At 44.8% G+C, this 13,593-nt stretch overlaps 1 protein-coding gene across 5 annotated transcripts in view; it reads left to right on the forward strand.

Annotated features, from left to right (window-relative positions):
• HERC2 (HECT and RLD domain containing E3 ubiquitin protein ligase 2) overlaps positions 1-13,593 on the forward strand; it is a 268,507-nt gene that overhangs the window by 78,503 nt on the left and 176,411 nt on the right. For all 5 annotated transcript variants that reach the window (XM_088454087.1, XM_088454088.1, XM_088454089.1 and 2 more), the window contains exon 18: positions 232-460. In XM_088454087.1, the coding sequence (XP_088310213.1) occupies positions 232-460 (229 nt within the window). The remainder of the gene's footprint in view (positions 1-231; positions 461-13,593) is intronic.

Raw genomic sequence — 13,593 nt, forward strand, 5'->3', positions numbered from 1 at the left:
TCATCTAAAAGATATTCTGATGTCTCTTTTGTCTGTTTATTGGATATATAATGTCTTCTGTAACCTGTCCTTTTACAACACATTTGTGAACTTATTTTGCACTGAAATTTTTTATTTTTTTCTAAATCAAAAACACCTGTTCTACTGCAATTGGGCTTCGAAAACACTATCAGATATTGGTCTTAAATGTTCAAACTATTGACTCCTTTCCTCCTTACATTTTTCTTCCAGTTGCATGCTGCCATTAGCCACCAAGTAGATTCAGAGTGTCTGGGCCTGGGTCTTGGTAGTGCCTTGTTGAACAGTTTGAAGCAAACCGTTGTCACTTTGGCCAGTAACGCTGGAGTTCTAAACACTGTACAGTCAGCAGCCCAAGCAGTCCTACAGAGTGGATGGTCTGTTCTACTTCCTACTGCAGAGGAAAGAGCCAGGGCCCTGTCAGCCCTTTTACCAAATGCAGGTATAGTTAAGTCATTATTATCTCTCTATATTTGTATCTACATTTTGAAGTATTTTTTTTAAGTGTATATAGATGTATAGATTCTATAAATCCTATGTTAAAAACAAAAACATTGTACATTTTAAAATGCAACACTTAATTTCTCCTTCATCCACTAGGGGACACTGGAGTTCAAGACAGTGGGGTATAGACGGTGGTAGAGTAGAGCCTGACACTTTAAATAATTTAGAAGTGTGACTGGCTTCTCCCCCTCTATGCCCCATCAGCCCCAGTTTTTAGAATGAGAGAGCCCGAGAGAGCCGGTCGCACATCAGGCTGTCTCCAGCCTTTCTCATATAATTATATTTTAAGCTTTTATTACAAGCACTGAGGACAGGCAGGCTGCTTACTGTGGCAGTCTGCCTGCTACGTGGGAGCCGCCGGGAGGGCACCACACGGCTACTGCAGTCTGTGTCCGGTGACCCTGAGGGGGGACTTTAAACAGAGTCATCGGACTCCATGAGGACCCGCCACAACTGAAACCGGTTCGTGTCCGGGTTTCCTCATTTGCCCCCCAGCCCAGCAACCCGGTCGCAGCAGTCCGTAAGTATATCCCACTACTCCTGACTAGCTGGAGTGGTGGGCCAAAACGCTGGGCTCAGGGACAGCGCACACTGCATGACTGTCACACACGGCTCCTTCCCCCTGCCAGTGAACGTGGTAGTGTCGGAGCTGCTGACGAGACCTGCCGCTGCACTCGACAGTCAGTGTCCGGGTCTCTGGCTTATTCCTAGCCATCCCCCTCCTATTAACGAGGGGATGGAGCGCGGGCCCCTGCAGGTGCGTGTTAAGCGGCAGTGATTCCGTGACTGTCATTGAGACGCCTGTTCCTCCCTTCTCTATATGGGAGTAGAAACGCTGGGCGGTGTGAGTAAGATAACACAAATGACAGACGCCGCACCGCTGCTCACTAAATAGTGCAGCACAGGCGAGGTCCTGCCATCTGGTGTAATGGCCGGCTTCAGGTGGCCAGACGCGTCCCTCTACATGAGGCAGTGCAGCGCTGACAAGCAGTGCGATCCTTGGTGACTCCCGTACCCCGCTCAGAAGGGCCGGGAGGAAGGTTGGCTTCCCTACATTACGCCCAGCCCACTTTTTCCTAGTAAGTGGGCAGAGGCGAGCCTTACAGTGCACGCGCGCGCGCACACACTGATAGCCGGGATTTTAGGGAAGAGCGCGTCATGCATAATAGACGCGCCATCTGTAGTCGAGCTCGTGCTCTAAGCCCTCATCTGAGAGCAGCGCGGTCTGCCGGTCCATTAGCGCTGCTGCGCAGACATACTCTGCATTAGTCCCCCCGTGAAGGGACCTCAGAGGTACCTGGGAGGGCATCCTGCTGCGTCTAGAGCAGGCAGCAGCAGCCCCCCAGTATTAAAATGGCGGCCGCACTCGGGGCAAAGCCACGCCCCCTTCGCGGCCCTAATTGCGGGCGCGCAACAGCCCAACCAGCGGGGCAGCCACCACTGCCTGCCGCGGTGCCGCTGGTTAAAGGTGCAGTGCAGACCAGCGCCTGAATGAGTGCGGCTGCCTCCAAACTCCTGCAACAGGGTTAATTAGCGTGGGTATCCTACGCGACTCCCTCCTCCTCCCACGCTGGGAGTGCTGCTAGCACAAAAGTAGAGGTTGGAGTATAGTGCTAGCTAGAAATAAGTATCAGCGCAGGGCTCGGATCTCTCCACGGCTCTTGCTGTGTGGAGTTTGTATGTTCTCCCGGTGCAGGCAGCACTGTCTTTGCTTAGGCTGGTCTTAAAAATTAGCAACGCTCCTCATCTAAATCTCAGGAGGAGATGCCGCGTCCCGCAGCTCCTGGCTGGGCTGAGCAGGCTTCCCTGTTAGCTATAACATAGGGCTAATAGCCTTACGTTATACCAGCACAATGCGGCTCCCTGATGCAGCGCTGTATGACCATCATACTCCTGTCACAGCAGGACAGCTTCACCGCTTTATACTATTAAGGGGGCTAGCAGCGCTGTGCTGACTGGAGTGTAGTAGTTTGCACACGCACAGCGTGGTATTCATGAACAAACAGCGCCCCCTGCTTCCCTTTTAAGAACTGTAGTTACTACTGCACACAAGCATGATAGCTCAGTGCACTACCTGCAGCAGGGAGTGCTTTAGCGTGGGTCTCTTACGCCTACCACACTGGGTGTGCTTCAGCGCAAAAGGTAGGGGAGGCCCTGTCCTTGTATGACAGGAGTTTAGTGCTAGCTACAGTGGATAGATGGTTGCTAGCTGTATGGGAACTAGCCCAATTCCCTTTTGCACCATAACACCACGTTAGGCGGTTCTGAAAGAGGCCAGTTCAGTCGATGCATCACAGCTAGAAGCGAGGGGTTGACGAGACAGTCCCGCCAATGCAGCGCCGCTTGGCAGGCTTCCCTTCGTTCTATAACAAAGGGCGCCTAGCTTAATCTAATGGCTTGGTCAGCCTGTGAAGTATCATAGCCTCATGGTGTACTAGCTCTACTGTTCTGGTGCTGCTGCCAGAACTTATGGTTATAGCATACCCTTCACCCAGGGTTAGCACATTTTGGCGTCCCATCCCAAGGCTTATGCCTCACATGGGCTCGCCTTAAAGAGGGGCAGTATCTTCCCATGCATATATGTGGCAGCACATATACTACATTATAGGCTGGTCTTAAAACCTTTCACCAGCTTTCTGTGCTTACCTTAGAAGGTATGCATATGTGCATCTATTTATATCTCATGTGTTCCCTTCGGCAGCACATACAGGAAGAGGTTAGTAACGTGCGGCTAGTGTAGTTGTTGGCATTACTGCCTCACAGCACTGAGGTAGTCTTTTTGATTCCCACTTCGAGAAATGGGTTAATCTGGCGCTAAAATGGCTCACCTGCTAAGGCGAGTACACCTGTAACAGAAGGGTCCCAGGATCGAAACCAGTCTGGGACAGCGCGCAGCTAACATATCCTGCCCCTGCGCAGTAGCAGAGTGACGGCCACACGCGGTACATGAGCAGTACCCCTGCGTGGGGGTAAGCCACATGTATGGTATGTGTGTGTGTGTGCATATATATATATATATATATATATATATATATATATATATATATATATATATATATATGTGTGTATTGTATTTTATACTAGTGCTGCAGTAGAACATATACATGCTGGAGTGAATTTTGTCCTTGGGCTCAGTTCCTTCCATGGCTTTAATTTTTGCTCATGTTCTAATTTTACAATATTATCGTCACCTACTAAATTTGTATGTAGGTATGCGTATGCATATGTGGATATCACTTCTTATCCTTACCATAAGAGCAGGGGTAGGATTATGTCTGATACCTAGCATATTGATAGAAGGCTGCGATTGGAGGCTGGACTCCTGATGCGGTAGTTGGTACAATAACTCCGCTTAACACGATCTCTCCCGGGGGATTGGGTTGTGTGTGTATATACATGTATATGTGTAGGAGGCCTATACTTCCACAAGCATTAGGTTACCTATAATACCACGCATGGGAAGCCGCCTGGGATTACCAGAAGCTGTAGGCTATATCCATACATATTATATGGTGGCTCTATAATCTAAAGTCATGTGCTGCAGCTTACATAGTGATAGTCACAATTCCCTAAGGCATTGCTTCTAGTATGGACCCTAGACATGTCACATGTATATAAGGATATATACTTATATAGCTCGGTTCATGTCAGTCTATATCTATGGCGCCCCGTTTCGGGGGACCTATTATCATTACAGTGATGCACTTGGTAGCAAACTTGTAAGACGCCCATTCCTTGTATGTGTATTTCCTAATAATTGGGAAACAAAACCCTGTTTTCTGTTTAACCCTACTGGGGTTATCACTACTGCTACCTCCCTTCTTTGCTAGGGATAACTAACGAGTTCTATGTCTAGGTACAGGTACCCTTCTCAGTATCGATTCCGGTACTCCATATTATTGTCGCATATCTCAATAGAATGAGTTTAAAGGGCCCTTAGGTACAATTCATATCTTGAAGGCCTAGGGCCACCTACCGATTTAGGCAGGGACAGACCTGGGTTATACTAGATTGGTGGGCATAATACACATTGTAAATATTTATGTAAGGATACTTAAACTAGCAGACCGTTTTTGGGATATAAGTATAATCTACAGATACACGTCTCCAATGGAACAGGCTCAGGTATAGAGTCCTGTTTTACGACCTTCTTGTCTCCACTAACATTCTGCTAGTTTCCACAGTATTTTCTACTGCACATCTCCAGACTGAAGTACGTGCTGTAGGGCATTGGTCTTAGCCCACTGAAGCTACTCTCTATTCCTAATGTGGCGGGTTGCTTTGCGATAGAACAGGTCAGTGACATTCTACATTTCGGCCAGAGGGCTTCTGGTCGCTCATAGGTGAGAGCTTACCCACTAATGCCTCGGTAGAGGCTCCTATTTCATGTAAACTGACATACATAGAGTTCTTCTCCCTTACTGCCTCCTAGCAGCCATCCGCTCTTTTAATCAGTTGGCTCTACACTTTAGAATTTTCCTGGAGTGTGGGTGCATAGTTACAACATTGAGAACCAATTCTACTAGAATCTGTTGGCGTTATGGACCAAAGCACATCTCTGGGCTACTGCACATCTTTACATAGATGTGTGACAGTCACTATGTTCCACTCAGGGGGCCTGGTGGGTTTCCTGTTCAGTAGCTGTTGATATTTTTATCATACTGACAGGTACCTGACTGGTATCTTCCTGGTTGTTTTCATGCTATGTTCAGGCCAGCAGTTACTACTACCTATGCACTTCCATCATGTTGGAAGTTGTCCGTTGTTTTCTCTTTAGCGTCAGGGTTTCAGTTGCTGGTTTATTCCTGTTCTCAGAATGGGTTGTACTGCGGGATGACCCTCTGGAAGGTATTGTAATCTCAATCTTCTCGAAGCCGCCTCGGCCTCATGCCCAGGGTGATCTCCACTCGTTGGAGATTTCTATGGTCTCATCCTTCCGCTGGTTAACAACTTTGTAGTAGTTGGACTTCCAGAAGGGTTCAGGGCGACTGTGCGATCTTGACTTTTACCTCCTTGTATACTCTGTGAGGAGTCTGTGGACTCTCTGTTTTTGTAGATTGGTATCGTTATACTTCTATCTATATGAGTTATGTCCAGCAGTGCTGGTATTCTGCTATCTGCAAAATGTGGCAGCTTCCTGTTTCCGAATCTGGTACGGTTTCCTCGAGGTTTCTTCTCGGGTTACTGCCCTTCTCCTATGGATTCGGGTAGGAGTTCTCTGCTCCCAACAGTCTGGCTTGGTCTGTTTTCAGCTGAGTTTACAGTGTTCTGATGCTTCTCATCTGAGGGTGTTTTCGCGCTAGCCGCTTATTCCATTCGATTACTGTACGTTGTGGTATTCTGTGTCTGTTCCGCACGGAGTTCTGGTTGTCTCCTGGCTCACGACACTTGATTCTCAGGTCTTGCCTTACGTTGAACCTCCGGTTCTATGCGGTCCCTGTTTGGTTGGCCGAAGGGTCGGCATGTTCTCCGCGCTTCCCACCCGGGAGGTTGGCTTTGGGACGTCCCCACTGTCTTGAACTCCAGTGTACCCTAGTGGATGAAGGAGAAAACAGGATTTTGGTACTTACCGATAAATCCCTTTCTCAGATTCCACAGGGGACACTGGACGCCCGCCCGGCGCGGCGTACCTGCCTGTTGTGGGTCTTTATATAGTTGTGTGACTGCATGTGTTCCCTGCAGTGGTTTCCTCTGTTCTCCTTCAGTCGGTATTGTTCCGTTCTGTGGTCGTCTTCTCCTCGTTTTCCTGTTGTCCTCCGTCTCCTCTCGGGCTCAGTTTTTAAACTGGGGCTGATGGGGCATAGAGGGGGAGGAGCCAGTCACACTTCTAAATTATTTAAAGTGCCAGGCTCTACTCTACCACCGTCTATACCCCACTGTCTTGAACTCCAGTGTCCCCTGTGGAATCGGAGAAAGGGATTTATCGGTAAGTACCAAAATCCTGTTTTTAAATACACTTCAAATGCTGTCCAAATAGCTCCTTGACTTTCCTTTCTGGCCATTTTGCATGTAAGCCTTTGTTTTCTCCTTCATCCACTAGGGGACACTTGAGTTCAAGACAGTGGGGTATAGACGGTGGTAGAGTAGAGCCTGGCACTTTAATTTAGAAGTGTGACTGGCTCCTCCCCCTCTATGCCCCATCAGCCCCAGTTTTTAGAATGTGCTCGAGAGAGCCGGTCGCACATTAGGCTGTCTCCAGCCTTTTCATATAATTTTAATTAAGAGTTTTTACAAGCATTGAGGACAGGCAGGCTGCTTACTGTGGCAGTCTGCCTGCTACGTGGGAGCCGCCGGGAAGGGCACCACACGGCTACTGCAGCCTGTGTCCGGTGACCCTGTGGAGGGGGCACAGCAAGAGGGAGTCATCGGACCCTGCGAGGACCCGCCACTGCTGACACCGGCATGTGTCCGGGTTCCTCGCCGCCCCCTCAGCCCAGCATCCTGGCCGCAGCAGTTGTAAGTATGACCACTGCTCCTGATTAGCAGGAGCAGTGGACGTTAGAGCTGGGCTCAGTGACATGCCGCTAGCTGTCACTGTTAGCGGCGCTGCTATCCCCCCCCCCAACTTCCCACGTCGGGCCTTGGGACATAATTCCCGGTTAAAACACCGGAGCTAGCGGGGGTGGAGCTAAACTCTGGTTTAGAACATATACTAGTCTGGAGTGACCTCGTACCTGGGCTCAAGGACCTTGAGTCAGCTCATATTCTACTTAAAGTATGCTCGTCACCTATTAATTTGGTATATGGGTACGTGTGTATATGTGTATATATATATATATAATGTGTGTGTATATATAGATATGCTTATGTATAGCTTCTTGTTCTTACCCTAAAGGCGAGGGTAGGATCTGTTCGTATCGGCTTTATGTCTGATACCTAGCATATTTATAAGGAAAGATGCTGAGATTGAAAGGACTCTCCTGATGCGGTAGTTTGCTACGTATAATAACTCCACTTTACACTATCCCTAAGGATATATATATATTGAATATATGTGTGTATGTATATATGTATATATATATATGTGTGTGTGTGTGTGTGTGTGTGTATATGTATATGTATATATATATATATATGTATATATATATATATATATATATATATATATATATATATATATATATATACTATCCAATTTAGGTGGCTTTATAGACTAGAGTCACTTCTATAAGGGACCCTATTCATGTCCTGTGGCCGCCTTGTTAGTAAATCTATGTACTTACATAGATGCTCCTGGGACACTAGGTGTCTAGGTTCAGCTCAGGCTGTTCTAGAGGCATTCTGCCTCACAACAATTAGGTCTTGGGCTATCGCATTGCGACTTTGGACAATATCTAATATATAATTGTTCACGTCAGTCAATGTCTACAGCCCCCCTTTTCCTGGGACATATTAATTACTTGGCGCGCACTTGGCAGTGCCCGGTAAGTACTTTCAGGACTAGTGCACAATATTATAAGACACTAAAATGCAGTGTCTAAGTACTATATAAGCATGCTAATCTCCTGGTGCAGGAGTCTGAAAAGAAGAGTTAGTACTAAGTTGACTTGGCAAAGAGATTGACTACCCATGCACCTATGTAGGTGTCTGTGTGTGCGTATATGGTATGATGTATAAATAAATATATATATATATTAGGGATGTGCAGGCTCGGTTCTACTCGGTTCCGTTCGGTTCTTTTTACCGGATCTTATTGGGTTTCAGCTGTCACGAGTTTTGGATAGCCAATAAGATTCGGTAAAAAGAACCGAACGGAACCGAGTAGAACCGAGCCTGCACATCCCTAATATATATATATATATATATATTATATGCTGATATTTTCCCATTCCTTGTATGAATATTACCTAATCATTGGGAAGTCCGGTTTATAATCCCTAACTGGGGTTATGACTGACGATATATCCCCTTCATGGAAAAACTGATGCACGGTACCCTTTGCGGTATTCCATATTATTGACTTGTCGCATACGGCACAAGCTATCTCAGAAATCAGAATCTCTACAGTGGCCTCTAGATACGTTTCCTATCGGAGAATGGAGAATCCAAGTTCTATTCCATCCTGAGGGCTTAAGTGGTTAAATTACAACAGAGTTGCTGCTCCTATGCCTGAAGGACTGGGGCCTCCTGCTGATATAGGCAGGGTCAGGCCTGGGTTATATTAAATGATGGGCATAAAGTTAAATGTTTGTTTTCCATATCACTCTTGTTGTGACTACTATGATGTCAGGGGTCACTGGTAGGGATCCATAATCTAATAGGTGATATTTCCATGTGTTCCTTGACCGGTACAGGGTATTAGTTAATACCTTAATTCTGCCTCTTGGCTTATAAGTACTTCATCATTATAAGTGTTATTGTAATGATACACTAGTAGACCGGTTTTGGGGTATATGTATAATCTCTATATGGATACACATCCCTAATGGAACAAGCTCAGGTATAGAATGTGGTCCTGTTGATGACCTTCATGTCTCCACTAACATTCTACTAGTTTCTACAATATTTTCTAACATCTCCAGACTGCAGTTAGTGCTGTTGAGCATGGGTTCTTGCCCATCAAAGCCACTCTCAAAGTTGAGGCAGGTTGCTGTGGGATGGAAAAGGTCAGTGACATTCTATGTAGCGTCCAGAAGGCTTCTGGTTGCTCACAGGTAAGGTCTCGGAAGATGCTCCTATTCCATGCAACCTAACATTACATAGTCATTATTCTCTTCTGCACCCTAGCTGCTGTCCTAGCAGCCAATGTACTCCTTTATGGCACCTGTTCATATATGTTGGCTCTACACTTTTTCGAGCTTATACGGGCGTGTAGGTTCATAGTTCCTACATAGCAATCAGTGACACTATTCTATTAGAATCACTTTGGTCTGGCCTAGGGTGCATCTATGGGCTAATGCACATATTACGTGGAAGTGTGACATTCACTATGTTCCATGCCTGACGCAAAAACTACAGCCACTCCACACATCATATTGGAAGCTATGCTGTGTTGGGCCTGGTTAGTACTTGGTTGGGAGACCACCTGGGAATACCAGGTGCTGTAGGTACACTGGTTGGCTTTCCTGTTCAGTGTCTGTTGATACTTTCATTACTCTGACAGGTTCCTGTCGGGTACTTTCATGGTTGTCCTAGTGCTCTAACCTTGCTATATGGGATGCTTCACAATATGGGTAGCTCGCTCTCCCTTGGTGGCTGTTGCATCAGTGTCGATATCTTTATACGTATCTGTATGATTTGTTTGTCCAGCAGTGCTGGGACTATTCTGTCTGCGACTGTGGCATCTTCCTGTTTTCGACTCTACATTGGGATTTTCTCGAGTTCTTCTCGTGTTATTGACCTTCTCCAATGGATTCTGGTTGGAGCTCTCTGCTACCAACAGTCCGGTTTGGTCTGTTTCAGCTGAGATTACAGTGTTCTGTAGCTTCTCATCTGCGGTCGTTGCCTCGCTAGCCGTTCTGTACCTTTCCACCTATGCTGTATGTTGTGGAATTTCTATGGCTGTTCAGTGATGGAATTTTGATTGTCTTTTGTGCTCTACGACACTTGATCCTCAGCCCTTGCCTTTTCTTTGGGCCTACGGTTCTTGGCGGTCCCTGTTTAGGTTTGGCCAAGGGGTCGGCCAGTTCTCCACGCTTCCCACCCGGGAGGTTGGCTTTGGGACGTCCCCACTGTCTTGAACTCCAGTGTCCCCTAGTGGATGAAGGAGAAAACAGGATTCTGGTACTTACCGATAAATCCCTTTCTCCGATTCCACAGGGGACACTGGACGCCCGCCCAGCGCTGCGTACCTGCCGTTTTGGTTGGTTCCTTATAAGGTTGTGTGACTGCATGTGTTCCCTGCAGTGGGTTCCTCTGTTCTCCTTCCATCGGTCTTATTCAGTTCTGTGGACTTTCTCCTCCTTGTCTTCCTATTGTCCTCCGTCTCCTCTCGGGCTCAGTTCTTAAACTGGGGCTGATGGGGCATAGAGGGGGAAGAGCCAGTCACACTTCTAAATTAAAGTGCCAGGCTGTACTCTGCCACCGTCTATACCCCACTGTCTTGAACTCCAGTGTCCGATGTGGAATCGGAGAAAGGGATTTATCGGTAAGTACCAAAATCCTGTTTTCTCAGTGGCTGAAACTAGAGGAATTATTTTGTGATGCCACACTGTTTTTTTTATTTTGATTATTGATTTTTTTTTTTTTTTAATATTTTTTTTTTTATTGAAGTTTTGCAATAAAGCAAAAAATATAGAATAGTAATGTACGTATAAAGGTAGTACATAAAGTTAACATTAAGTGACACAAGAAGGCATAGTTAGGCTATCCGGAGCAAAGATATAACATCATTCCGGTCCTAGTTATTTCAGTGGATAAAGGTATCTAGTCAGGATTTATGTAAATCCTTTCCATATGAGAAGGCAAACGTGGTGGAGTGGTAATGCAATAAAGAAAGAAATTCAGAATGGCAATAGCTAAGAGGTATAGTTATACAAAGAGAGGGGCGAGCCAGGGGCGTATATATACATATTGCATATACAAATACATAGTATGGGGGAGAAGAAGAAAACTCTCTTGTTGGGGGCACTCGAATGTAAAGGTTATAATAAGAATAATATATAAAAAATAACTTTTATTAGATATATTTTAAAATACCAAAAACAAGTCTGAGCCTGTTACTTATTGGCATTACTGTTGGAATAACAGCTATAAATTATCACAAGCAGAACACGAACATACATAGAACATAAGACAACATATAATACAATACTTATCACAATTATGTGAAGCTAAGTGAAATATTACAAATAGGTCTATAATTCTCTGTCTCATACAATATTGAGACCTATATAAAACATATACTAGTTCAATGACCTCATAATGTCGTCATAGCACAATGGCTAATCAGAATTACGGCAGAAGCATACAAGGAAATCTTCTAGAAAAGAATGTGATAATAACCATACAATATTCAATATAGGTTACGTGAGATATCACAGCACAATAACACTGAACAGTAATCAGAGAAATACAATGATAAGGGGGTCAGATGAAATAATAGCTGACCCTGCAAATATCAAAATGAATATAAGTAAATCACAGGTTGTAATGAGAGGCAGATCACACGTAGGTCACCTGTGATGCCACCCAGGTACTTGTAGACAGTAAGGTTATAGGAAAAAGTAAAGCTACTCCTTTATGTGGAGTTTACAAAATAGCAGCTGCTGCATGCCATTGTATAACCATTGAATGGCATGTGAGCGTACTATAAAGGTACTCCCAGGGTAGGGAATAAGTACAATGAGTATCTGCTGTTGGACTGCGTTAAAAAGAAGGTCCTGGTGTAAACATTGCAGGAACCTCTAATAGGCGCACCCCAATGAGAGTACTCATAGAGACAATAGTTATCGTAATGAAATAACACAGCATAGGTTTGCGATCTGTGCTGCTGCCAGTCATATACCAAAGGTAGTGGTGAGTGGTGGGAAACCCAGATCGCATATGCAGTGATAGGAAGAAAGAGTATGAGTGTAGCTGCACTATGGCTAGTACAGGACAAGTGGAGCTCAGGCGGGATTCGTCATGGCAGCATACTGACAGGCTCTTCTAGTGGCAGATTTTCTATACTACACACCGGCTCCCTGGAGGTGAGCGCTCAGGTACTTTTCATACTACACTTTCTTTAGCGCACTGAGTGGCTTTATTTAACAGAGACAAGTTTGTGACCCTGCAATACCTTTAGGGCAACAGAGCTCCACTTGTCCTGTACTAGCCATAGTGCAGCTACACTCATACTCTTTCTTCCTATCACTGCATATGCGATCTGGGTTTCCCACCACTCACCACTACCTTTGGTATATGACTGGCAGCAGCACAGATCGCAAACCTATGCTGTGTTATTTCATTACGATAACTATTGTCTCTATGAGTACTCTCATTGGGGTGCGCCTATTATAGGTTCCTGCAATGTTACACCAGGACCTTCTTTTTAACGCAGTCCAACAGCAGATACTCATTGTACTTATTCCCTACCCTGGGAGTACCTTTATAGTACGCTCACATGCCATTCAATGGTTATACAATGGCATGCAGCAGCTGCTATTTTGTAAACTCCACATAAAGGAGTAGCTTTACTTTTTCCTATAACCTTACTGTCTACAAGTACCTGGGTGGCATCACAGGCGACCTACGTGTGATCTGCCTCTCATTACAACCTGTGATTTACTTATATTCATTTTGATATTTGCAGGGTCAGCTATTATTTCATCTGACCCCCTTATCATTGTATTTCTCTGATTACTGTTCAGTGTTATTGTGCTGTGATATCTCACGTAACCTATATTGAATATTGTATGGTTATTATCACATTCTTTTCTAGAAGATTTCCTTGTATGCTTCTGCCGTAATTCTGATTAGCCATTGTGCTATGACGACATTATGAGGTCATTGAACTAGTATATGTTTTATATAGGTCTCAATATTGTATGAGACAGAGAATTATAGACCTATTTGTAATATTTCACTTAGCTTCACATAATTGTGATAAGTATTGTATTATATGTTGTCTTATGTTCTATGTATGTTCGTGTTCTGCTTGTGATAATTTATAGCTGTTATTCCAACAGTAATGCCAATAAGTAACAGGCTCAGACTTGTTTTTGGTATTTTAAAATATATCTAATAAAAGTTATTTTTTATATATTATTCTTATTATAACCTTTACATTCGAGTGCCCCCAACAAGAGAGTTTTCTTCTTCTCCCCCATACTACGTTTATCTATACTCTCATAGGGAGCACCTCCACACTTTACAATATTTTTGCTTGACACCTATACTAGGGTTTGATATTTATAATTGTGGATTTTCATTATTCTTTTGACTAATTATATCCAATATATTATATCCTGTGCTCAAACTATATCCCCCTATTCCCCCCTTCCCTGGTCATTTATATACAAATACATATAAGAAAAGAACATGAGGAGAATTCAGGGTAAGGAGGGTTATAGGTGGGGGGAAGGGGGTAATATAGAAGATCTGGACCCGCATGGGCAAAAGGTGCGAGGTATAGAGTCAGGAACTTTAATT

The sequence above is a fragment of the Taudactylus pleione genome, unplaced genomic scaffold, assembly GCF_031769625.1.
Source record: "Taudactylus pleione unplaced genomic scaffold, aTauple2 ptg000609l, whole genome shotgun sequence".
In the NCBI taxonomy this organism is placed as follows: Eukaryota; Metazoa; Chordata; class Amphibia; order Anura; family Myobatrachidae; genus Taudactylus; species Taudactylus pleione.